This window comes from Lissotriton vulgaris, chromosome 12, assembly GCF_964263255.1.
Source record: "Lissotriton vulgaris chromosome 12, aLisVul1.2, whole genome shotgun sequence".
NCBI classification, from domain to species: domain Eukaryota; kingdom Metazoa; phylum Chordata; class Amphibia; order Caudata; family Salamandridae; genus Lissotriton; species Lissotriton vulgaris.
In genome coordinates, this window is record NC_141700.1 from 70,244,085 (window position 1) to 70,270,505 (window position 26,421).

At 47.8% G+C, this 26,421-nt stretch overlaps 1 protein-coding gene across 2 annotated transcripts in view; it reads right to left on the reverse strand.

The window, feature by feature from the left end:
• REXO1 (RNA exonuclease 1 homolog) overlaps positions 1 to 26,421 on the reverse strand; it is a 268,509-nt gene that overhangs the window by 74,164 nt on the left and 167,924 nt on the right. Inside the window, exons 13-14 of one of the 2 annotated variants that reach the window (XM_086947165.1) lie at positions 14,842 to 14,957; positions 14,549 to 14,687 (exon numbers count right to left, since the gene is read on the reverse strand). In XM_086947165.1, the coding sequence (XP_086803291.1) occupies positions 14,549 to 14,687; positions 14,842 to 14,957 (255 nt within the window). The remainder of the gene's footprint in view (positions 1 to 14,548; positions 14,688 to 14,841; positions 14,958 to 26,421) is intronic. The other variant, XM_086947166.1, reaches the window with a different exon arrangement.

Below are 26,421 nucleotides of genomic sequence, written 5' to 3' on the forward strand. Positions count from 1 at the left end.
TCCATACGCCCATCCAACTCCAAATCTATCAATCCATCTATCTCCAAACCTATCCATCCATTCTTTCATCATCCTTCTGCAAATCCACCCTTTCACTCATCCATTTACTCCATCCATCCTTTTCTTTCATCCACCCTTTCACTCAGCCATCAAATCATCTATTATTTCACTCTTCCTTCCACCCAACCACTTGGCCATTCATCCATTTACCATTTCACTCATCCATTCATCAATGCTTTCACTTATCTGTCACTCAATCTACTCTCCCTTTCCCATCCATCCACCCTTTCGTTCATCCAATCCATCCACCCTCGCTTTCGCTCATCGATCCATTCTTTCAGTAGTCCATCCTCTCATCCATCCTTTCACTCTAGCCATCAATTTATCCACCCTCCCTTTCACTCAGCCTTCCATCATCCATACACCCTTTCACTCATTTATCCTTTATTTATCCTTCTACTCATCCATCCACCTGTCAGACATCCATCCATCCATCCTTTCACTCATTGTAGGAACCTGGCTCTGTATATAATATTACCACTAGGTGGTTATACCATTCACAGAGTCCAGGGGTTCCACAAAAGGGCACAGAGCTCAATGTAAAACCCAAAGTGATCTATTAGCGATAGAGTGGTCAAGCAGCCTCAGGCCTAACACAGAGGAGTGCAAGACATTTATGGCACAAATTGACCAATAATGGACAAACGACTCAAAAAGGAGATCCAGACCAATTTTAGACAGTTATACTTTGTTTGGACTTCATTTTAAGATAAGACCTTCGCAATAAGGCAAGTATGTTTTTAAATAAAAACACTTTTCACTTTGAAAAATCTACACATAAAAACTTTTCAGAACCGTTCAAAGTTATCCTATGGGAAAAACAATATTGCGGTTAAACAGGTAAATAATGTATTTACAATCCTGTCTCCAGAACCAAAAGTCAGCAAGGGGCAAGGGTCAGGCAGGCACCAAAACTGCACCACCATCGGCACAGGGTCAGCCAGGTGGAGAGGTCAAAATCGGAGTTCGGCCCAATTCTTTGCAATGAAAATGCAAATGCTACTTACCAGTATGCATCTGTTCTTGGCATGAAGGGCTGCTGACATTCATATCTGTGCATAGATCGCCACCTAGTGTTGGGTCCGGATGATTGCACATTGTTGTCCTGGAAGAGTCTTCGAAGTATCACGAGATAGGTGGCTCCTCCCCAGGACTACAGTGCGCATGGGCATCGCCTCCATCCCCAGATTGTTTTTAGCCATTGGCAGAGATGGAGTGAAGAATGTGAGTGATGACCATGCTATGAGCATATGTATGTATATGAATGAATTCTGCAGCTGCTACAGGCGCCGGGGAGGAGGGTGGGCGATATGAATGTCAGCAGCCCTACATGCCAAGAACAGATGCATACTGGTAAGTAGCATTTGCAGTTCGAGGCATGTGGGCTGCTGAATTCATATCTGTGCATAGAATACATAGCAGTCCCTCCATTAACGGCGGCCGCCCGTGCCAGCTGCAGCAGTCTGAAAAAGCGTTTTTAGAACAGCCTGACCAACAGCTGCCTGCTGTTTGGAATGCACGTCTACACAGTAGTGTTTAGTGAAAGTATGTGTGGTAGACCATGTGGCTGCTCTACAGATATCTTCTAAGGGAATGTTACCTAGGAAAGCCATTGAGGCCCCCAACTTCCTGGTGGAGTGGGCCCTCGGTGGGATAGTGAGAGTGCGCTTAGCTTTAGCGTAAGCGATCTGAATGCACTTTACTATCCACCTAGCAATCCCTGCTTTAGAGATAGCGTTTCCCTTGTGGTGAGTGGCAAAAGCAACAAAAAGCTGCTTGGTTTTGCGAAAATCTTTTTTCCTGTCTACATAATACATCAAGGCCCTCTTAACATCAAGGGTGTGGAGCATGCGCTCCGCCAGCGTCTCTGGGTTTTGGAAAAACACCGGCAATTCAATTGTCTGGTTTAAGTGGAATTGGGATACCACTTTGGGTAGGAATTTAGGGTTAGTGCGGAGCACCACCCTGTTAGCATGTACCTGGAAGAAAGGTTCTTGGATGGTGAGCGCCTGCAGCTCGCTAACCCTCCGTAGCGATGTAATTGCTACTAAGAACGCAACCTTCCAAGTCAGAAACTGAAGCTCACAAGAGTGCAGTGGCTCAAAGGGAGGACCCATCAGCCTCGTAAGAACCACATTGAGGTTCCATTCTGGAGCTGGTGGGGTCCTTGGTGGAATGACCCTTTTGAGTCCTTCCAGAAAGGCCTTGATAGCAGGGACCTTGAAGAGTGACAGGTGTTGCCTATTCTGGAGGTATGCTGCCATAGCAGACAGGTGAATGCGGATGGAAGAGTATGCCAGATTGCATTGATACAGGTGGAAAAGATAGCAAATGATGTTTTGAATGGAAGCATCTAGAGGGTCAATATTGTGGTTAGCACAGCAGATGACAAACCTCTTCCATTTAGCCGCATAACAAGCTCTGGTAGTGGGCTTCCTTGCCTCCCGAATGATGTTCATGCAATCGGGAGGAAGGTTGAGGTAGCCAAACTCTAGGACTTCAGGAGCCAGATCGCCAGGTTGAGCTGTTGCGGATCTGGGTGCTGAATGTCGCCATGGCTCTGCGTCAGAAGGCTGGGAGTGAGATGAAGCCTTTGATGCGGCACCACGGACAGTTCTAGAAACGTGGTGTACCATGGTTGGCGAGCCCACGTTGGAGCAACCAGGATGAGAGTCATCGAGTGCTGCCTGAGCTTGCGTGCCACCAGCGGTATCAGAGGTGCTGGGGGAAAAGCGTACGCAAATCTGCCTGACCAGTTCATCCACATCGCATTGCCCTGTGATTGGGGGTGTGGGAATCTGGCGGCGAAGCTTTGGCATTTTGCGTTCTCCTTTGTGGCGAACTGGTCTATCTCTGGATGACCCCACCTTTGGAAGTACGTTTGGAGTACTGATGGATGTATCTCCCACTCGTGCATCTGATGGCTGTGCCTGCTGAGCAGATCCGCCATTTGATTGTCCTTGCCCGGGAGATGCTCTGCCATGAGGAAGATGTTCCTCTGAATGGCCCACTTCCACATGCTCTGAGCCAGATGAGACAGCTGTGGAGAGTGTGTGCCTCCCTGCTTCTGAATGTAGTACATGGCCGTCATGTTGTCCGTCCGGATCAACACGACTTTGTTGCACAGATGTACTTTGAACGCCTTCAAGGCCATGAAGATTGCCATCAGTTCCAACACATTGATGTGCATCTTCCTTTGCTGAAGTGTCCATAGTCCCTGCATAGTGTAATGGAGTACATGCGCTCCCCATCCCTGGAGAGAGGCGTCCGTCGTCAGGATAATCTGTGGGACAGGCTCTTGGAATGGTCGGCCCTTGCAAAGGTTGTGTGGATTCCACCAATGCAGAGAGTTGTATGCCCGACCGCTCACCAACACTAGGTCTGTCAGTTGCCCATGAGCCTGAGTCCACTGACGTGCAAGGCACTCCTGAAGCGGACGCATATGTAGTCTCGCGTGCGGGACAATGGAGATGCAGGAGGCCATCATGCCTATCAACTGCATGAACACCTTCGCTGGAAGCGGGTGTTGGGGTCTGAATCGTTGGATCAGCGCCTGGATACTGGCGATTCTCACTGAATTCGGCTGCGCAGTGGCTGCCAGAGTGTCTATTGTCGCGCCCAGATACTGTCGCACGTGGCGGGCTGGAGATGGGACTTTGGGTAGTTCAGAGAGAATCCCAGATCGTGCAGGAGATGAATGGTGCGTGACACGTGGTCGACGCACTGCTGTTCTGTCCTTGCTTGAATGAGCCAGTCGTCCAGGTAGGGAAAGACTTGGACGTGCTGGCGACGGAGATGCGCTGCCACAGTCGCTAGGCACTTGGTAAACACTCTCGGTGCCGTGGTGACCCCGAACGGCAGAACCCTGAACTGGTAATGCTGGTCTAAGATCGTGAATCTGAGATACTTCCTGTGGGAAGGATGCAGGGGGATATGAAAATAGGCATCTTTCAGATCCAGCGTAGCCAGGAAGTCCCCCTGTTGAAGCAGGGGAAGCACCTGCTGCAACGTGAGCATATGGAAGTGCTCCGAGAGGATGTACCAGTTCAGGGGCCTGAGGTCCAGGATCGGCCTGAGGGATCCGTCCTTCTTGGGAATCAGAAAATACAGGGAGTAAACCCCTGTTCCCCGCTCTTGCAATGGAACGAGCTCTATCGCCCCTTTTTGCAGCATGACTAGAACTTCTTGCTGCAACAAGGTCAAGTGCTCGCCTGACATAGGACGGCTCCTTGGGGGTATGTCCGGTGGAATGGACGTAAGCTCTAGACAGTACCCGTACTGGATAATAGACCTCACCCACCTGTCCGTGGTGATGGACTTCCACGCCGGCAGGAACTGCTGGAGTCTCCCCCCGACCGGTGTTGTATGGTCGGGGGGCAGTGACAAGACGTCACTGTTTGTTGGTGGCGGTGGACCTGGAGCTATCGTTTCCACGTCCCCTGCCCTTGACATTATTGCCTCTGTAACCGCCTCTACCCTTGTTGTTATACGAGGCTTGGGTGTTACTCTTGTAATATTGTGTGGACTGGGATGCCTGTCCCCTTGAGGTGCCTCTGGAGTTTGAGCGGCGAAAGGAACCACTCCGAAACTGCTGACTTTGTAAAGCCCCCATTGACTTGGCAGTTTCCGTATCTTTTTTCATTTTTTCCAGTGTGGCATCCACCTCAGGGCCAAACAGGTGGTCAGGATTCACTGTTTGATTCAGTATCGTAGTTTGGATGTCGGGTTTGAACCCCGAAATTCTAAGCCAGGCATGGCGTCTAAGCAGCACACTGGTATTGATAGCCCTGGAGGCTGTGTCTGCCACATCCAGTGCACATTTGATGGATGCATTCGTAATGAGTTTACCCTCCTGAATCAGCATCTCTCCTGCCTCCTTTTATTGGTCAGGCAAGTGTTGCAGTATGGCCTCTAATGTGTCATAATGGGCCCTATCATAACGTGCAAGTAAGGCTTGGGTGTTAGATATTCTCCAGATATTAGCTGCCTGTGCAGCAATCCGTTTGCCTGAGGCCTCAAAGATCTTGGACTCTTTGTCTGGGGGAGGAGCGTCACCAGTAGTTTGAGAGTTCGCCCTCTTCCGAGCGTTGGAAACAACCAAGGAGTCCAATGGCAAGTGTCCCTTGATATATGTAGGATCCGTGGGCGCTGCCTTATATTTCCTGTCGATGCGAGGGTTGACCACACGCGCTCGGGTGGGCTCCTTGAAAACCTCTGTTGCATCTTTAAGCACCCCCTTAAGCATCGGTAGCGTTTTGACTGACTTTTCGGCTACCGAGAAGGTGTTGAATAAGAAGTCCACATCCACGGGGTCCGAGTGCAGCTCGACGTCGTGGTTAGCAGCAGCTCTCTCTATCAGAGCATTGAAGGCCGCCGAGTCCTCAGTCGGGGACGTCTTGGCCGCAAAAAGTTGAGTGTCCTGACCCGACTGCGGGTCCTCCGTGTCGCCTCCGGCGGACCACGGAACGTGCTCCTCCTCCGGATCCGAGTACGCCGGATAGTCGTACTCGGCATCTTCCTCGTCCGCATCGGCTGCGGCGGAATGCATCGGCGAGTGTCCTAGGGTTTGTGGGGACACAGGTTCCACCAAAGCCGAAGAGTCCTCGGAGTCCCTTTTGTTTTTGAGAGGGATCTTAAAAGGTTCCAACGCCGGCTCCGTCGTGATCTTCCGTTTGAGGAGCGACAGTTTCCCGGTGTTGGCGTCGATGATTACCTCACGACGTTCCTCTTCTGCAAGCGGCTGGAGACGAAGCTTCGACACCGCCAAGGCAGCCTTCGGCGTTATTGCCTCCTTCGAGGGTCCGCCTTGTTTCGGCGCGAAGGCCTTCGGCGCCGACTTGGGCGGTAGAGTGAAACGGATAGGCGTTTGCTCTCTCGCAGGCTTAGGCGTGAGCTTAGGCGTACTGGTGTCCTGAGCGGGAACAACACTGGCCTTTCGAATCCGCTGCTAGGATTCCGCTACCTTCTTCGTCCAGGCTGGAGAGGGCTGGACCGGCTCGAACGACCCCACATCGTCGAGAGCCTGATCGCCGGCAGGCACCTTCTTCGGGGCCGAGGCCCCATGCCTATGCGCGTCGTCGCCCTGACGCTTCTTTGGAGCCGTCTTCGGGTCCGCGACCCCTTTCGGCGCCGACGCAGCCGCGTCGGAGGACTTTGCCTTCGGCGCCGACCCCGACGGTTTCGGGTCGGCCATTTTGGCGTGGCTCTTCAAGTCGGCCATTTTGGTTTTCTTGGAAGTTGACGCCTCCAGAACCGTCTTCACCAGCGCAACTTTCACTTTCGGTTTCGCATCCGAGGATGCGTGACCAGTTGGCTTCACTTTCGTTTTCTTCGACGTAAGTGATGGTTCATAAATGTCCGTGACCGGGCCCGGAGGCGGGGACGTAGGACTCATAGTTAGATCTTGGGTAAGGCCCGAAGGCGATCCCTCGACCTGGGTCGTATGAAGGAGAATAACCCCTGAGTCAGGTTGGGGATGCTCCTCCTCCGAGCTATCACCCATCGTGGCAAAAGCCTGATCGTCGTCCCCTACCTCGTCGGTGACTTCGTCAAAGTTCTCCGCACCCGCGTCGTAGGTCTCCCCCTCGGATGCGGGATTAGAGTCCGAACCTTGCACGTCGTCTTCTCCCTCGACAGATTCTTGGAAAATGTCATCTGGTGGGGGCGCCGTAGCCGATAACTTAGCCTGGAGCCTATTGGCTCGACGAATCTTTAAAGTCTTCTTGCTCCGGAATTTCGAACACGCCATGCAGGTGTCTTCGCGGTGATCCGGTGACAAGCAGGTATTGCACACAGGGTGCACGTCGAGGTGTGAATATTTAGAGTTACACACCGGGCACTTCTTAAACGGAGTTTGCTCCATAGCAAGAGTGTAGTGTAGGCCCGTCCGCGCCGAAAGCACGTGGAAGGGCAGCAAGAGATCGGAGCTGAGAGTCAGAACGAAACCCGTACGCAACTATACCGACGCCCAGCCTAAAGACCTTTTGGTCTCGAGTTGAAGTTGAACAACTATCGGTTCCGACAGAGGGAACCGAAACACATCCGAACCCAATGGCGGAAAAAAACAATCTGGGGATGGAGGCGATGCCCATGCGCACTGTAGTCCAGGGGAGGAGCCACCTATCTCGTGATACTTCGAAGACTCTTCCAGGACAACAATGTGCAATCATCCGGACCCAACACTAGGTGGCGATCTATGCACAGATATGAATTCAGCAGCCCACATGCCTCGAACCTGGGGGTGCCTGGACCCACACTGCTTGCTAAGTAGATTGGTTGCAGGGGCCAAGCTTTATGGGTTAGGACCAGCACCAGGAGGCCCACAATGCAGCACCAAACATACACCACCAGCGGTACAGGGGCAGCCGGGTGCAGAGTACAAAATAAGTGTTGGGGGCCCAATGCTTTCCTAGGGAGATTCTTCCTTTGGCAAATAGGTTGCAGGCGTTGCACAAGGAGGGAGCCCAACGACAGCAAAGGCAAGTAAAGATGTAGAGGGTCGTGGGGGCACCGTTGGTTCAGCTCACCAAGGCCTAGGGGCTTTGTGTGCAGGCGTGCCTTTCGACTCTGGATTCACACTGCAGGCACAGTCCTGGAGATCAGGAGTGTTCAGCTAAAGCTGGACACGAGGTCAGGATCACTGGGGGGACTTCACTGCACAGGTGGAGACACTCATACTCAGGCCGTGGTCATCGGGTGCAGAGTGGGTTGGAAAGGAGGATCCGGAGTCCTTGGAGTGGGTTTCTTCATCCACAGATCTGTTTTCGAAGGCAGCATTCCTCCAGGGTTTTCATAGGTTGCTGGCTGTAAGATAGGTCATTAGGGCTGGGATCAAGGCAGTCGTCGTAGTCAGTCTTCTCTGCAGGGTTCTCTTGCGTCTCGCAGATCTAGTTTCTAGGTCTTGGGGAGCCTCCTAAAAGCTATTTTTATTAGGGTAGTAGTAGGTAGGGCCAATGGGCACTTTACCTGACCACACCCACTATTATGCCACCCTCCTGTGTGAGGGGGCATAGACCAAGCATTGGTTGGAGAACTTCCTTCATCTTCAAGATGAAGGGGACTGAGAAGTGTGGTTAACTTGGCCTCCATCTGTGGGGGTGGAGTTGGAAAAGGTGGGCACACCTAGTATTTCTAAGTTTTCACGCCCAAAAATGGGGGTGTAAACCGGGGTCTGCCATCTGCTGTTAGCAGCAGAGGCTGGGGTTGCATTACAAAAGGTGGAATGCCTTTGAAGCTTCCCCTTCAAGCACTGGCCTGCCCTGGCGGAGGAGGTGGGACAACTCTGCCCAGGATGTGCATTGTTTCTGGCAGCGGCTCTCAACCCAGAGGTCCAGAAACATATTGATCAGTGGCAGTCTGCCTAAAGTCAGTCAGTTTCCACACCAGGGTTTCTGGGGGCACCTCTGAGGGGCCCTGAGTACATGTTTTTAATACATTTCACACTGGCATCAAAGTGGATTTATTACAAGGAGCTGTTAGTTACCAAACCCTCTTGGGTTCAGGGAAGTCATCATGGTGCTGTAGAACCAGAGTACCCAGCCCATGTACTCTATGGCAGGGGTCTCCAAACTTGTCCTGCAGGCCGGATCCATGCCAGATTTTTAAAATTACTACATGTATCTCAATGGGGATATCCAAAAAATCTGGCATGGATCTGGCCCTCCAGGACCGGTTTGGAGACCCCTGCTCTATGGCATCCCTGGCACTTACAATATTAAGAAGTAGACCCTATAACTGTAGGGGCATATCTGCTCATGCATACGAGCCCACACCTGGGATATAAAGCACACTGCATTAGGGCTGGTAAGGCCTGCTAGAGGAGTGAGCTATTCTTAGGCAGTGCTAGCTGGAAGAGTGCTATGTTGGCTTTGTAATTTTTTACCTCACAAGGGCTTGCCAGCTGCAGGGGCAGTGGTTCGGTCCTAGTGAGGGGGTTTCAGGTGATCCTCTTCAGCCTCTAGGCCCTAGGTAACCAAAGGTAAAGGCTTGCTAGGGAATTACAGGGAGGCAAAAGTACCAATTGTGGACATGTTTTTAGGGCACGAACACTGGTACTGGGAACCTGGACAGCAGTGACCCAGTACTCTACATTCAAAGTTGCACTAAAAGCCAGGCAAAAAGTAGGGCGGTACTGCAACAGAATCACATTTTCTCACACTCACAAACTCCTCTTTGTCTGCCAAGTTGCAGACAGAAGAAGCCCATCTAGAACTCCATCCTGCTATAGCTGCTAAAGTTGAGGCTCACAGCGTTCCAGCATCGACCCTTTCACTCATTCATCCATCCTTGTGCTCCTCCATCTATCTACCTTTCATTCCACCCTTTCACTCCACCCATCAACCACGCGTACACTAATCCATCAATCCTTTCATCATTAATCCACCATCATCCATCCATCCTTTCATTCATCCATTTTTTTCAATTATCCATCCACACTTTTTTCATACATCCTTGCTTTCACTCCCTCATTCTTTTACTCATCCATTCACCCACCCTTTCACTCATCCATCTACTCATTCACCCTTTCATCCATCCACCTACCTACCCTTTTCCATTCAATGGAATGTTTCACTTATCTATCTATTCACCCTTACACTCACACACCAAACCATTAGTCCTTTCACTCACTCAACTAACCAACCAACCACCCTCCCTTTCATGTTATTTGGGAGCCTTTGTCTGTCGAGCTGCAGACAGAAGAGGCCCATCAAGAACTCTACCCATGCTGCTACCCATTAGCTGCTAAAGTGGGGGGTTCGCTTTGCCCCTGGTGTGGATCAATGGAAAGGTTCATACTGCATACACTTAAGGAGTCTATTGTACTGATCTTCATATGCTTCTATTATTGGTACTATGGAGAGGAAACCAAGACCTCTGGAGAAGGAAATGACTGAAGCCTGATGAACCGAAAAATAAGTTACAAAATTGTACCCAACTAGCAATTCTGTATTGACTAGGTCTTTATGGCACTTAAGTTTTCCAGACACTTTAATGGATGGATTTGCTCATCTGGAGCTGCAGTATGGAAAGTGCCCTGGGGGTGCAACGGGTACATATGCCCGCTTTACGTGCCACTTTGGCATTAAAGAAAGGGCTGCAGATGCTTTATGTAATACAGATTGCGTTGGCGCACTTATATGGCCCACATGCAAATGAGGGAATTTCTTTGCGCCTGCGCTGTATTACAGGAGCAGAGGCAAAGAAGATGTCAGGAGGAGCACTGACAGTGCACCACCTAAAAGGTGGCACACTGCCAGAGAACACCCTGATGGCAGACTTCTAGAGGAGGGATAGGGGGTCCCAAGGACCCCCTAGATATCCCCTTGCAGGCAGGTGCAGTCACTCACTGCACCTGCCTGTGCGGTGATCTCTCTCGCCTCTTAGACGTGCAGGTAGGTTGCAGACTACACAGTGAAACATGGAGCGGCTGCTTCAATGCTGCTGTGTTTATCACTGAAATGTGCTGCCGTGAAGTTAGCAGGATTTTACGGCTGCCCTGGGGGCAGTGCATTTAATGTAAAAGGGCACACTTTCATGGTTGCGCCTGGTGCACCTGCTTTTAAGGTGCGCCATGGCGCAAACAGGGTAAGTCGCACCCTATGTGTAATAGGGCCCCTGGTAGACTACTATTCCCTACAAAGGGATTAAATAAAATGTCATTAAAAGCAAAGATGTGGGATCCTGTTCCAATTACTATTCTCATTGAAAGGGACCTCTTAGCTATGTCTTAGCTACAGACGTGAATGAAAAAAATGACCTATCAGAAAGGTGTACTGTTGCTCTTGTTTAGACATATCCTAGAACTGGAAGTCCAGAGACCTTAGTGTAATTTCGGTAAAGAATGTTGAAGTACTTCCTGGCTGTTTCCAACTCAGGGATCCCAAGAGCCCTGCTTTTCAACTACTCAGAAGATTCTACGGGAAACTACGTGTAGTGGCATACAGCAAATACGTAAGCCACAGAGTAAAAACTAAAACAAAAAAATTAACTTTGAAAAAGTAAACAGACTGCATCATGCAGCAGAGGGGAGTGCACACTGGCAAATGTTGGTCCACACACACTCAAATGTATGATCTCGGAGTGTGAAGGGACAAGGTCAGACAGGCATAGGAACTAAGAGCTGATGCTAAGCACCATTCCAGAAGAAGATCGCAGCAGTTTTGAAAAATAGATATGTAGTTGAAGACCTTCAACTGTAAAATGCTCTAATCTTCAACAATTAGTGCTTGAAGTATGAACTTACGACCAAATGTTTAGTCCCACCACCCCTTATTCTCGTCAGAACTGAAATTAAATATAGTTAAGAAATTTTACTAGCAACGCATACATGAAATATCAGTGCAACACTGCTTGCGAGGAACAGAGAATGATGGCAGCATTCTGCAGCATTTCCTTTAAAAGGAAGATTATATACATATATATTCTATAATATATAAATATGCTATTTATTATATAATATATAATATCTAATGCATCTATTATCTGATATATAATATTTGATATATATATATATATACACACACACACACACACACACACACACACACACATACATACACAAACATACATGTTAAGAGTCTTGGCATGAAAATTGACCAGGAACTCTCGATGGTCAACCAAGTATCCGCTGTAGTTGGCTCCTGCACCAACCTGATCAGGCAACTACGTAAACTCGCCCCCTTGCTCTCGAGAAACATGCTGCGAACCATCGTCTCAGCCACCATAGTGTCTAGAATAGACTATGGCAATGCGCTGTACCTCGGCCTTCCAAAAAACTCCATCAACCGTCTTCAGGTTATCCCGAATGACGCAGCACGCTTGATCTTTGGATTGCCGAGGAGGACTCATGCTTCCCCTCTGCTCTATAGGCTACATTGGCTGCCTATAGCGCAGAGAGTCGAATTTAAGAGTATGTGTATCTGCCACAAAGCAATCCACGGACAGGCGCCAGCCTACATAAAAGAAAGGCTCAAGATATACGAACCCAAGCGCGCCCTGCGATCGTCCGGATCTTTTCTGCTATCCTGTCCACGTTTCAAGCTAACAACAAAAGGAGGCAAATCTTTTTCAGTTCAGGCCCCTACCATCTGGAATAAATTACCGGAGGCACTTCGCAGAGAACCTAATCTTCTCCATTTTAGGAAGTCCCTGAAAACCTTACTATTCAAAGACGCTTTTCCACCTCAATAGTCGACTACTAGATCAGACACCTCTATACTCTTATTCCATCTTTGTTGCTGTACTTGGTCAGTAGCGCTTTGAGATCTGTCGGTGAGTTGGCGCGATACAAAACACAGTTACAAATTACAAATTACAAATTATACACACAGGCACACACACTTACTTGGGGCGCCATACGCGGGGGTCTCACCTGCCTAAACATATTGAAATATAACCAAATTGCACATATCTAACAAATAGTGAAATGGGATGATAGAGAAGCAATAGATATTAATAGACAGATCCTCTATAGGAAGATCATGCTTGGAGCTAGCCATCGCAGTGAAGACAGCCCGGGACATACGGGCGTGATTGTAACCGAAGGGTGCATAACATTTCTCACACAATATTTCCATCCATAGTATCATTCACTCACTTGGCCTTGGTCTTATCCCGTCTTCACTATGCCAGCTCTCTTTATATTGGATTCCCCAGGAATCTTCTCTCTAGCTACAAGTTGTCCAGAATCACGCAGCTCACCTGATACAACAGCTTAACAATTGTCATATTAGCCCCCTTTCTGAGAGATCTCCATTGGCTCCCCATGGAGCAAAGGACTATTTTTAAAATTGGTTGCTATTATTGTTCAAGTTTTTGCTGCTATCAGCTCAGCCTTTACAGGTTACAGACTTCAGAAATACACTCCAAACAGGACATTGCAATCATCCTCTCAGAAGTTTCTTTCAATTCCCATGTTTAAAGAGAAAAGACTGGGCGGTTCCAGCTTCTCTGCCCTGGATCCCCAAACCTAGAACTTCCTTCCTCAGACAGGCACTTAAGACCTGACTTTTCCAACAAAGCATCCCTCTTTTACAGCAAATGGTTGTTTTTTGTACACTCTGGTTATTTAGCGCCATGAAACTTAATGAAGTATGTGCACTCTATAAATAGGTAACATAACTTGGCACTAGTGACTGATGCTGAGGCCTTCAACAAAAGAACTTAGGATACTGTAGAACATTTAACCTTTTTTCACAAAATTCTTCAAGGGCTGCGAGAAAGGATATCACTTGAGTAAATGTAATGGTTTGCACTATATTCAGCAGAAGCACAGGGTCGTGTAGCCACAGAAAATGCAATCGGCATTCGGAGCATTAACAAAATTTGAATCTGTTATAAAAAAAGAATAACGGTTCTAGCGAAATGGTCTCCAATAGCTTTAAGATCCTTATAGACTAACCAGAAGATTTAAAGTGGGCAAGTATAGAACTGTGAAAAAGGATGCTATCTTGAGAAAAAGATTTTGATCAAGAAAAAGGGTTATGGTTTCATTTCCCGAAGGCCTTCAGGAGCATGCCATACAGTGGAGAAGCGCATAAAAATAATGTGTCAATAGTATCTACTATCACATCATTTGCTCCAGGTTTATTCTTCAGACCCTGATATAAGTTGCTGCTGTACAGTAGAACGAGGTTCTTTTTCACAGATTTAGTGTTACACAGGCCAAATGGAATGAAGTGTTGGGGCATGTTAAGGGGGTCCTTGGCTTCTTGTTACCGGAAGACATGAGTTTAGTTTTAGCGGTGATTAAGAATCCACAGTTAGAAGACATATCTATTGCAAACCTACTTTCTAGAATTTCAAAAGCTAGGAAACTGCTGAGATGCTAATAGCAGTGAATGGGAAATCTGTCACCTCTTATTACTAACTGGTTTTATAAATTCGGGTTGCTCCTGTCAAAGGATAAATTGACACAGGACTTAGCCTGAACTGGCCAAACTTTTTTTTTAAAGTAGACAAGCCACTTCTGCATTATTGTGAACAAGCTAAGAATACAAGTTTTGCCCAACACTACTAAAAACTCTACAAATATTTGATTGGAGAAAGTTCTTAATTTTACAGAGACAAGAGCACCACCCTTTAACAGTCTGATTTTGCATGTTGTAACCATAAGGAGAGTGAAAAACCTTATTAATTTTTCAAAGTGCTCAAAATAAGACTGCAGAGGGCAGTGTGGGGTATTTAAATTATTTTGAGTTTTCAAGTTTGTATGCCTAACCTGTAATGAAGATGCAATATACAAGGTCATGCGATGACCCAGGCTTAAACCAAATAAAATATTGAATTTTAAAAGGAAAGTTTTAAATCGCTTGAAGACCTCAGTTGAGAGTGACCAAAGCTTAAAGATCTAGCTTTTCTGTGTGAGAAATGGCTCTCTCTAAGTTGGCAAGAAAAATCCAAAAGAGTACAATTTTAATTAAGGATTGCAGGGAGGAGAATGACAACTCAAAAATTGCGGACATAAAAAAAATATATATAATAATCTCACCTTTAGTGCAAATAAGTCACTCTCCAAGCTGTGCCCAATCAAGATAGTCTGAGAGCAGAACATGTTTAATAATACGGCCTGCACATCACGCAGGGTGATTAGTGTGTTCACCAGATCTTCTTCCATCACTCCAGAAAACCTATAGCGAAAGAGGACACATTAACCAGGTGCAAGGAATCTGCCAGAAGTAACATTACTGGAGGTATAAAAAAAGAGCCCAACTTAGATTTAGCTAAAAATCTTTTGTCATCGAGACATGGGTGAAGAAACATTCACCAGATCCCACTACTCACCGTGTGTTATAATCAACCACTTTGTTTTCTGGCTTGACAAAGGTGTCGTACACTACTTTTAGTTCGGAACTGATGACAGTTACTCTTGTTAGCTCCAGACCTTGCTTGGTGTAGCACTGTAATAACAATTCACAGCTCAGCACAGCAAGAATAATGAAACTGAAATCGTCAACAAATATTAGCAAGTTCCCTCAAAACCAAACAAACTATTATGGTGAGGCCCTCGAGAACCCTCAAAACGACCCTCCCTCCTAAAGCACAGCATCAAATCTTGCAAAACAAACCCACATCATAAGCAATTTCCAAAATCAAAGTTATTTTCTTCCACGTTACTTGCCTGAGCGCTATTACTTGCAGAAGCTAGAACCATCTTCAACAATCTACGTATGCACTGAGCACGTATGAAGTAGGGGTGCGAGGATGCTGCAGCACCCCCGAAAATATCCCTACTGATTTCAGAAGGTGAATGAGCAATATAGAGGCATTGAAAGGTTGTCTTTATCTTGTACATTTGTTTAACATTTAAAGCAGGAGGTCAACACTCAAGCTCTGATTTCTGAGAAATTGTGTTTATTTCTTTAATATGGAGATGGGTGTTTTCTTTTCATTTTCTGACTGCAAAGTGAGATGATTTTTTAAAGTGAACTATGTGGCAATCTTGATGGAAGACAAGAAGTTCTCAAGCACAGAGACACTAACGTGAGAAAGCCGCCCTGTTTGCTTTCCTTTCCTCCCCCCCCCCACCCTCTTGGGCCTCAAGCAACAGGTGGATAGGGACAACCCTCATTACATCAGCCATACATCTCCAATACCCCAGTGCGTGGTCACCATCTTCTCATTCTTTTTCTCTTTTTTAATCCCTTGCGCTATATTATAACTTACTAATTAATGTATTATTTGTTTACAGATATGGGTTAAACCACACTGTTTAATTGGAGAGGTGAGTGGATTCGGATCATGGGAATACAGAAAGTTTTTCAAGCTGCAAAACTACTGTAACAGGTAAATAAGCTTTTCCTTTTCCAGCATTACTCTATTTAGATTCACAGAGCGCATAGATTACATAGCAGAATTACTTTTACTTAGGAGGCTGGGTTAAAGTGTGTGGGGTTGCAACCAGATTTTTCATGACCTGTCCCACTTGAGCCTTCCTATGAGCATGAATGCCGATGCAGTAGTGCTCTGTGAAGTTGTGAGTATGAAAGCATTTCCTATGAAGGCTATTGTAGCCCCGTTTTCCTTGTAGAGTTTGCTCTTGGTTTACTATCCAGCATTTTTTGTACTAGATTGTAACATTGGTTTGCTGTGAACTATCCTTCTTGCTCTCGCCCCCTTTGAGAATGGCAAATCTCTATTATTAGTGTGATTGTGAAGTTCCTTTCATGCTGGTACACATTACCGTAGTCCCACCATCTATTGCGTGTAGCCTGGTTGGTTGTTGGAAAAAGGCTGGTATTTATATTAATTTGTTTGAGAAATGTCATGCGCCTTTTCAAATAAGTTGTGGGTTAGTTCTCAAGACTACACTGTTCTGGTTTCTCTGTAGATATAGATCTTGTACCGCAAGTGTCTGCAATACACATACTGGCCAAAATGTGGTGATGGCAATCAGAAATGCTGTCTTCACGGTCAGCAATTTAAGGTGGAAGGATTGGAAGTGAATTTAGATAAGTCTTCAAGGTGCAAACTATTGTTACAGCTTTTCTGTTGTAGTGTTAAATCTTCTCTGCATTCACACGAGGTGCATAAATTATGTAGTGATATTGCAACCATTTGGAAGATTGGATTCAAGTCTGCATGTTTGCAAACCGGTGTCGCAATACCTTTAGACCAACTTGAGTCTCTTTATTAGCATAGGTGTTCACAGTAATATTTTGTGAAATTACGGACTGATAACCATAGGGTGCCATGCAAATGTTATTTATAAAGGCATTAGGTATGAATGTTAGTGTGCCTTCCTTTTTTCTTGTGGAATGTTGCAGTGTCGCACGTTTTTCCCCACTAGATTGTAGCATGTATTTACTGTCTGCACTATTGATCTTGGGATGGTTCCTTTTGTAACCAGATATCCATAGTTTGGTGGCATGAATGAGACGAAGGACTAGTCCCCAATCCTATAATGTTTTGGTTCTGGTAGGTAACACATTACCTCTCTTCTGACATCTAGTATGTGCAGTGCTCTCTTTGCCTGCTTTTCTGTTGTTGGAAAAAGGCCGATAGTTGCAGCCATTAAGTCTCAAGATTCCAACAGGCGACAATGAGAAGCAGCAAACCCCTGTCACTACACTCCCACCCTGCTCAAATTCTTTAATCAATAGAAGTCCAACTCAGACAAATGAATGTTAGTGTTTCCAGCATGATCCCACCCTGGAGTTTTCAGCAGCCTCTAAATTTTCTTCCACATCATCGTCATCTTTCAATTCTCAGAAAGGAAATACAATCACTTCTTTCTAAACATGCAATAGAAGAGGTACCACGGGACTAGCGACATCTGGGATTTTACTCCCACTTCCACATCAAGAAGACCGGGAAATGGAGGCAAATAAGGGACGTCCAGTTACTAAACAAGTTCTTCAAATATCAACCATTCAGTGTGCACTGTCTCCAAGAGATTCTGCTGCTCATGGAGGCGGGAGATTACCTCATCTCCCTCGATCTTCTTGATGCTTATTTTCACATCCTCATAAATCCCAAATTTCTCAGAGTCAAAGTGGCAGGGTGCCATTATCAATTCACTGTGCTACCCTTGCAGGGTTTAGTGGCTCAGTGGACTAGTTCATCCACTGCAGGGGCTGGTGTTCGACCTCATGATCTCAGGTTCAAATCCTGGCGGGTCATCCTTCGAGGTGGATAAAATGAGTACCATTGAGTTGAGTAACAAAGATCTGTTATTCAGCGCCAAGATGCCCCTTTGGGGGTGAACGTGCGCTTTACAAATACAAGTTATGTTATGTCACCCTCAGGTTGAAGTCAGCACCCAGAGGTTTCACAAAGTGCATAGCCCTGGTGACAGCTTTTCTCTGACGTTCCAGTCACCAGGTATTCCCCTACCTGGACGACTGGTTAATCAATGCTCCGTCCTTCCGAGCGGCCAAGAAGTCCACTCAAGATTGCAGGCAGCTCTTTCAGTCTCTAGGTCTCTACCTCAACGAGAAAAAAAATCATCGCTCCCCCCCCCCCCCCACCCCCCCCCCCCTTCCAGGTCACTGGTTTTTCTAAGGGTGATCCTTGACACTGAGCTCTCAAAAGCCTTTCCCACAAAAGAAAGGATTTCACGTCTGCAAAAATAACACGTCTCCGGTCTGCAAGAAAGTCAGTTTCTGTAAGGACATACAAATCCATGCTGGGGGTGATGTCATCCTGCATCCCGTTGATCACCGATTGTCGTCTATGCACAAGACCGCTGCAGGAGCATCTCTATGCTCAGTGGGCTCAATCTCAGGGATCGTTCGACAGTTTCCATAACCTCAGAAATGACGTCGGCAATGTTCTAGTGGATGGTCTAGGACAACTCCTCTCTGGTCTCTCCTTCCTCCAGACCACACCGCAAATGGTGACAACTTCAGATGCCTCCTTGGAAGGATGGGGAGACTATCTCCAGGATCTAGATGTTCACAGAAAATGGTCCAACCAGGAAACATCGTACCATGTAAATCTCAAGGAGCTAAAGACAGTGCTTCTCAGCCTTCAAGCCTTCCTCCCAAGGATCCAGCGTTCTACAGCCAGGAAAGACCACCACCAAGGTTTATCTCTTCAAACAAGGTGGGACGAGGTCCCAAGTCCTCTCAGCCCAAACACAACAGATATTGGAGTGGCTGATAACCAATGGCATCTTATTAAAGGTGGAGCATCTACCAGGAGTGCAGAACGAGTGGGCCAACTCCCTCAGCAGGAAAACCAAGCAGTGTCACGAATGGGAGAACGACAAAAAACAGCAAAGTGTCTTACAGTCTTGGGGTTATCCAACCTTCGATCCGTTTGCTACATTCCTCAACAGAAAATGCACTCTCATCGCCAGCAGGGTTCCTCAGCCAGGATCTTGGGGAAACACATTCCACTTGTCAGGATAGTTCGCTTACGCATATCCTCCATTCCCTCCCATCCCAAGAACTCTGCAAAAAATTATAAGGGAATCATGCAGGCTCATTCTCATCGCCCCGACGTGGGCGACAATACTGGTACACATAGTATCAGCTATTAGAGTACTCTCCTGTTCAGTTTTCACTGATGGAGGATCTCTCCGGCCAAGTGGTTTCTCCATGGATTAGCACGTTTCACTTATCAGCTTGGCTCCTCACTATGCTGAATTCGGAGCTCTAAAACTATTTGACGAATGGCGATTGATACTTGACAAAGCCCAAGCTTCTTCGATCCTCAAATGATACATGACGAAATGGAAGAGGTTTTGTGCATGATAAGCTGCAGTCATGTTGTAGGAGAGTAGGGTCTGCAATCCTATGATCACCCCAGATTTTTGCTTTTTGCTTCACTGGTTTACGACTTCCCTGGCTGCGGGCCTGCTAATCAGACCCACAGCCTAGCTGTTCTCTCACTAAATTGACACGTGTACCTTAGGTGCATATACCAATTGGTACTGGGCCACCTTATCAGACCCTGTAACTCAGGGCATAGGTGTACCCAGGGCCTACCAGGGGCTGCAGCATGTATTGTGCCACCCCTGGCTGGCCATCTAAATCTGACACAACTGGCTGCACGACAGCTGTGGCAAGGTGGTGTAATCACCCTTTGCTTTAGATATAGTATACCTATATCTAACCCTAAAATGGACACATGTATTCCTATCAGTCACTCCTATGGCAGGCCTTAACAATCCTGAAGGCAGAGTGCTTGGAATCATGTGAGATGGTGCTCTGGCATGAGCTGAGCCCGTTTGCAGCTTGCGGAACCAAGTCCTAATAGCTGTTCCATGATAACGCATACCATATACTCTTAAGTGCATTATAATCCTCGCGGTTATTTGCCAACTCTGGTATCACTTTACCAAAACATGTCGAGTAAGGTGTCATACGAATTGAAATACTAACCCCTCGCCAATTCTGGCGACTGGGTTAGCATTCCACCCTTCTAGAGGGACACGACATGTGTGTAACTGTGAACCCCGGTTAAAGTTAACTCGAGCCTCAGCATCACAAAATGGATGCTGCCACCACAGACACAAGTCTGACCTCCTGCTGCTGGGAGTCCTTCCAGCGAGGAGAGCTTGGAAAAAGGGTTTCCTGTCAGGGGCGGTGCTAGCACCATCCCAGACAGGGTTTTGTGTATCCTAGGTAGGCAGGGCTGAATAGGAAGGTGACTGCAAGTGGCACCCCGGTGCTCACTGTGCATATGCCGGCTTGAACCAGTTCCAGGGGCACACCAGCCCCTGAGCTGGGGAAAGTCCGGACAGGGGAGAGGGGTGTAACCACCCCCCTTCCTGGTCCCACCCATGGGCAGGACCTAGTCGCGTACCAGCACCTTTCTTTAGAATAAAGGTGGGAGCGGGGACCCTTTCAAATTAGATCTTTGAATCCTGAAACTACTTTCTACGAAAGGAACTTGTAGGAGAGTAGGGTCTGCTATCCTATGGTCACCCCAAATTTTTGCTTTTTGCTTCACTGGTTTCTGACTTAATGTGGCTGTGGGCCTGCTAATCAGACCCACAGCCTGCTGTTCTCTCTCTAAATTGATGCCAATGCACTTTAGGTGCATTACGAATTGGAACTGGTTCACCTTATGAGCCCCTGTAATAGTGCACCCTAGGTGCCCAGGGCATAGGTGTATCCAAGGCCTACCAGGGTCTGCAGCACGTATTGTGCCACCCCTGGCCTGGCCTCCATATTTGACACAACTGGCTGATCACTCAGCTGGGGTAAGTCGGTGTAACCACCTCTTACTTAGGTACAGTATGTCTGTGCCTAACCCTAAACTGGACACATATGTTCCTATCAGCCACTCCTATGGAAGGCCTCATCAATCCTGGAGGCAGAGTGCTTGGAAATATGTGAGATGGTGCTCTGGCATGAGCTGAGCCTGTCTGCAGCTGTCGGGAACAACTCCCTAAGCCGTTCCGGGATATTGCCATACCATATACTCTTAAGTGCATTATAATCCTCGCGGTTAAATGCTATCTTTGGTTTGGCTTTATCAAAACATGTCGAGTAAGGTGTCATACGAATTGGAATACTATCCCCTCGCCAATTCTGGCGACGGGGATAGCATTCCACCCTTCTAGAGGGACACGACATGTGCGTAGCCTTAACCCCGGTTAAAGTTAAACAGAGCCTCAGCTTTACAAAATGGACGCTGCCACCACAGACACAAGTCTGGCCTCCTGCTGCTGACCGAAACTCGGCAGATGGTGGCCTGGACAAAGGGTTTCCTGCCTTGGGAGGTGCGAGCACCACCCCAGACAGGATTTTGTGTATTAGGTAGGACAGGGCTGAAAAGAATCAGACATGCCCGGGGCACACAAGGTGTCCCCGTGCATAGGCCAGTCCAAACCGGTTCTGGGGCCTTCCAGCCCCAGTCCTGGCGCGGAGCTGGACAAAGGAAAGGGGGTGTAACCGCCCCCCTTCCTGGTTCCACCCAGAGGAGGGACCTAGTAGGTGATCCACCCCCAGTTTGGGAATAAGAGGGGGAGCAGTGCCATTGCACAGCAGATCATCCCGAAATCAACTTAAAACTAAGAAGAAGACTGGACTTCGACATTCTGCTGCACAGAAGACTGAAGAAGAATCTCCCTTGTGGCCAAGGAGTGACCACCCTGTGAACACAGGTACCAACCAGCAACTCGACGTCTGCTTTGCCGCCGCCTCCCGCCGGAGACCGAGCCCAGAGCCCGACAAGAACCAGACTCCCAGACCTCTCAGAGCCCGATCCACAGTCCCTGCGAAGAAGGGACCCGTGGAGGCACCGAGTGACGTGGGACCGGACCTCTTGAAAGACACTCGAAAAGCTGACTGCGCAGCTTCTGAGGCATCCTCGACGTTGTGCTTTGGGGATTGAGAACCCCCACCACCGAGCAGCCCTTGCACCGAAGATCAGCCCTCCAGCATCTCCACGATCTGCGTGGGGCCCTTTTGCATTGTGCCACTCGACGCGCCATCCCGGCCACTAGCCACGCGGCCAGCGGCCATCTTGGCGACGAACCCGAAGATTTAAACAGCAGGTCTGGTTGCTCCAGACCTACCCAAGCTCCTGTGAAAAGGAGCCCTCGCTCTGACCTTGCTGGTCCGAGTGAACAGCATCTTTCAACTTCTGCGTGGCTTGCATTTGCCAAGGCCTGTTTGCTCCGATCAGGTCGCCGACACCGCCAACAGCGAGAAGCCTACGTGGGACAGCTCGTGATCGACTCCTGGACGTCCTCGACCCCGGGTATCCACGTGGCTGCAGAAAGAAGCTACCCGACAACTCCTGTTTGCACCCGACATCGCCTGGTTCCACTCTGGTTCCACGGTAGTCACTGGCTAGTGACTTTGAACACTGTCCCCTCTGCTTTCAGGTCTTCAACTCTTCAGATCCACCCTTGGATCCACCGGAACTCTTCTCATCGAGCCGCCTGCAGCATCTTCAGCTCCAAGCACCATCGACCAGCGTGACGAAACCCGACACATCTTCGACCCTGTGCACCCGCTTCCTGTGGGTGAGGTAACTCAGCTCCGCCGGTGCTCCTGCACTGGCACACATCCCAAGGGCCTGTGTTTTAAGTTTCAGCTCCGTAGGTCACTCGGAAGGTTCCTAACTTTCTAACTTTGTGCTTTTTACGCACCATAGACTTTGTATTGAGAAGTGCGTGCACTTTGAACACTGCACCCGAGTCCCGTGGGCCTTTCCCGACTTAGTTAACTCCAGTCTCGAATAGCTCCAGCGATTCCCAAGGCCCTAGGCCTCTTCACTTTCCTTTAGGTATCTCTTATACCACTTACTTAGTATATGGTTTAGGTGGCCCCTAGGGCTCATCCATATTGTGCAACTTTTGTGTATTTTAAACTGTCTTGTGATTTAACGCTTGTGCTTCTGTGCTCATAAAGAGTCCAGGGGATTTTATAGTTAATAAATCAATATATATTTTCAATATATATCTGTGTGGTGTCCCTTTCATTTGGTATTCAAGGGGGTTGTGTATGGTATAACAGCCGGCTTCACATGCCTTTCAGAGTTTAGCCTAAGACTGCTTTGTCCACGTTACCACTAGGATAACTGGTCTACAAGGTTGAATTACAACCATCATCATAAGGGTTGCTTGGCATGGTACAAAGTGATCACTAAGAATTAGTGAGCATTATATACCAGGCCAACTTCTCACAGAACTCAAGACTTCTTCTTAAGATTTCTCCCTTGTGACTAAGGAGTAGTCACCCTGCAGCAGCATGCACCAACTAAGTCTTTTGCGGTTTGCTGAAACTTCCTTCCTCCGGAACCAGACTGACCCAGCACGACGAGACCCGGACTCCCTGCCCTCTCTGACCTCAACCTGCCTCTACAGCACAGCTGAGAACCGTAGGTGCGACGAGACCAGAGGACCCGGCGACCATCAGAACCAGCACAACACTGACCTAGCACGCCCACCGAGGGACCCTCGAGTGGGTGCACTGGGGTAAGAGAAGCCCCAACCCCAAGCAGCACGAACACCGAAGACCAGCCCCCCAGCATCCTCCAGATCTGCGTGGGGCCCTTTTGCTTCTGTGTCGCTTGTCACGTTGTCCGGTCACTTGCCCTCCAGACGACGTCCTACGTTTGTTTCAACGCTGGTTTAGCTCCTCTAGACTAGCCCCAGTCTCCTCCTGAAGGGGACCTTCCTCTGACCCTCCTGGTCCACTCAAGACGCCATTTTGTGTCGCCACGTGGGCTTGCCGTAGCCAAAGCTTGTTGCCTCCTTCACCGGATCCAGCATCGCCAGCAGCAGACATCCGACGTGGGACAGCACGCAGACCTCCAGCCTGGTCGACATCAGCGCCCCTGGTCCGTGCAGCAGCAGAATCCACTGTCACCTCTTCGCCTGGCTGAGTGACCTCGTCCGGTGCCATCCTGGTGCCCACCTAACCACTGGCTAGTGGTTCAGAACTTGGTCCCCTCTGCTTACAGGTACTCTCTTCACTGTTCCAGTCCTTGGATCAGCCCGGAACATCTTCACTGGTCGCCTGGCAGCAACTTCCACTTCAGGCTCCTGGTTCGTCAACGAGGATTCCCGACGACACTTGAACCCTATGCAGCCGCAGCCCCTGGGCTAGGTAAACCGAGTACTACGGTGCTCCAGCGTAGACCAACTCTCTAAGTGTCTAGATCCACTTTCGTTTTTGACCGAACACTAACTTTTGCATTTACTAGGATCCATAGACTTTGTCCCGCATTACGCATGAGATTTTCCACTCTGCACACGACGTCCCTAGGCCTCCTGCTTCTAATCTAAGGGTTCAGCATTGTAGGCCTAGCGTTTCTAAAGTCTCTGAGAGTAGTACTTACCTGCAAGTAATTTCGCATTCCACTTCCATAGTATATGGTTTTTCGTGCCCCTCGGCCATTTGTGTAAATTGTGCGACTTTCAGTATTTCTTTAAGAGTTTTGTATTGTGCTTAGCGCCCTGTCCTCATAAAGAGTCCAGGGTTGTTGTGTTATAAATAAATATCCTTTTATTTTCATAGCAACTTGTGTGGTGTCCTTTCACTTGGTGTTCAAGGGGTATATGTGATGGTATAACAGCTGGCTTAACACGCCCTCTAGAGTTTAGCCTAAAGACTGCTCTTGTCCATGCTACTAGGATAGCTGGTCTATAAGGTTGACTTACAACCAATCATCAATAAGGGTTGTTTGGACTGATACATAGTGATCACTAGAATAGTGAGCACTGCATATCAGGCCAACTTCTCACACATGTCACCCTTTTTCTTCCCCACCTGAGCACGTAGTACCATATATCCTGCATCTTGCTAAATCAGATCTCACCCATTCATCCATAAAGGTGCACTTAGTGTCCATTACAGATACAGAAGGCGTCCTGGTCAATCGTCCTTGAGGTCCAACAGGCTTATCAAGGAGTTTATGAAGTGTCTGTTCAGGGGTTACGGACTTGTTAAGGCCCCCACCCAGAGTGCTTTGGCAGATGAGCACTGTCTTGTCCCAACTCATGATGCCTCCATTTGAGCCTATACACAAGTGTGATCTGAAATTACGTTCTTGGAAGGTGGCTTTTCTCTTAGCCATCACGTCTGCTAGACGTATTAGTGAAATCTAAGCTTTCACCTTAAAAGAACCTTATCTTCAGTTCCTACAGGACAGAGTAATCATATGTACTAATCCTTCATTTATTCTCAAGGTGCCTTCAACATATCACCTCAATGAACCAGTTGTGCTACCTAGATTCTTTCCCTACCCTTCTTCAATGGCAGAGGGGGAATTGCACTGGCAGGACATTAAGTGTGGTTTGAAATTCTACTTGCAAAGAACTAAACCTTTCCGCAGATCAACACAGTTGCTCATCTCTTTCTCTGCTCCTAGAAATGGACAAGCCTTAATGCGGGTTAGTATTGCTCACTGGATCTCCTCAGGTGTTCTCTTCTGTCATGAATAGGCTGCGCATCCATTGCCAGAAAGGTGAAGGCACACAACTCGAAAGATTGCTGTCACAGGTCTATCTCTACCTGGCATCCGCAGGGCAGTGACATTGGTTAACACCCACACTTCGAAGCATTACTGACTTGATGCCTGGAGTAAAGCAGATGTGGCAGTCGGTCAAGCTACCCTGCGACGTCTCTTTACATAGGGTATGAAACTAATAAGCTCAATCTTGTCTATGCTTTAATGTTTTAGAACTACTCTAATTAGGCTTGATCAAATATATTTTCTATTTAGCTTCTCATTCTGTGCAATTTCAAAAGTCATATCCTTGGCCAGTTGTATTTTGGTTGAGTGTCATGGTGGAATGGTCGCCTTCACACCGCCATGAGAATTCGGATAATGCTAACTAGTCTGATTCAAGCACCAGAATCTATAAAAGATACAATACTGGAGAAAAAACATGTTACTTGCCTGTACAGTGTGGTTCTCCACTATTGATCTATTTTATAGACTCACATGCAACCCTCCCTCCTCCTCCGTTCAGGCTCACCGTTGCACTATTTATTTACACTCATGCTCGAAATCTGAGGTATGGTGGCTCAGCATGAGATGAATACTCCAGTGTCTTTGATCTGATGGGCAATAGTTTGGATGTTTTAAAACAATGTAAATATCCTTCTGACAGATACATCTGCCAGTGGATTCCTCACCTTGTGAATATCCCCCTGCTTCAGCAACGTTCGGAAAATTCTTTTGTAGCATCCCGGCGTGGACGACGTCATAGGGCACGGCATCGCCTGCGGCTCCGGCTAACGTCACCGACTCATTAGGTTTACGTCCGCGTGATGACATCAGTTCCCTTTTTTCCGCGTCATCAACGCTAACAGTTTCTTGGGATCTTCTATTGTGCGGATAGTAACTTTGTTATTATTGTGAACTTTTGTTTTGTATCTGTTTGGAGTGCTGTCTTCCGTCGAAGATGTCATCGAAGAAGACAGGATTTAAGCCATGGGACGTGTGTGCCAG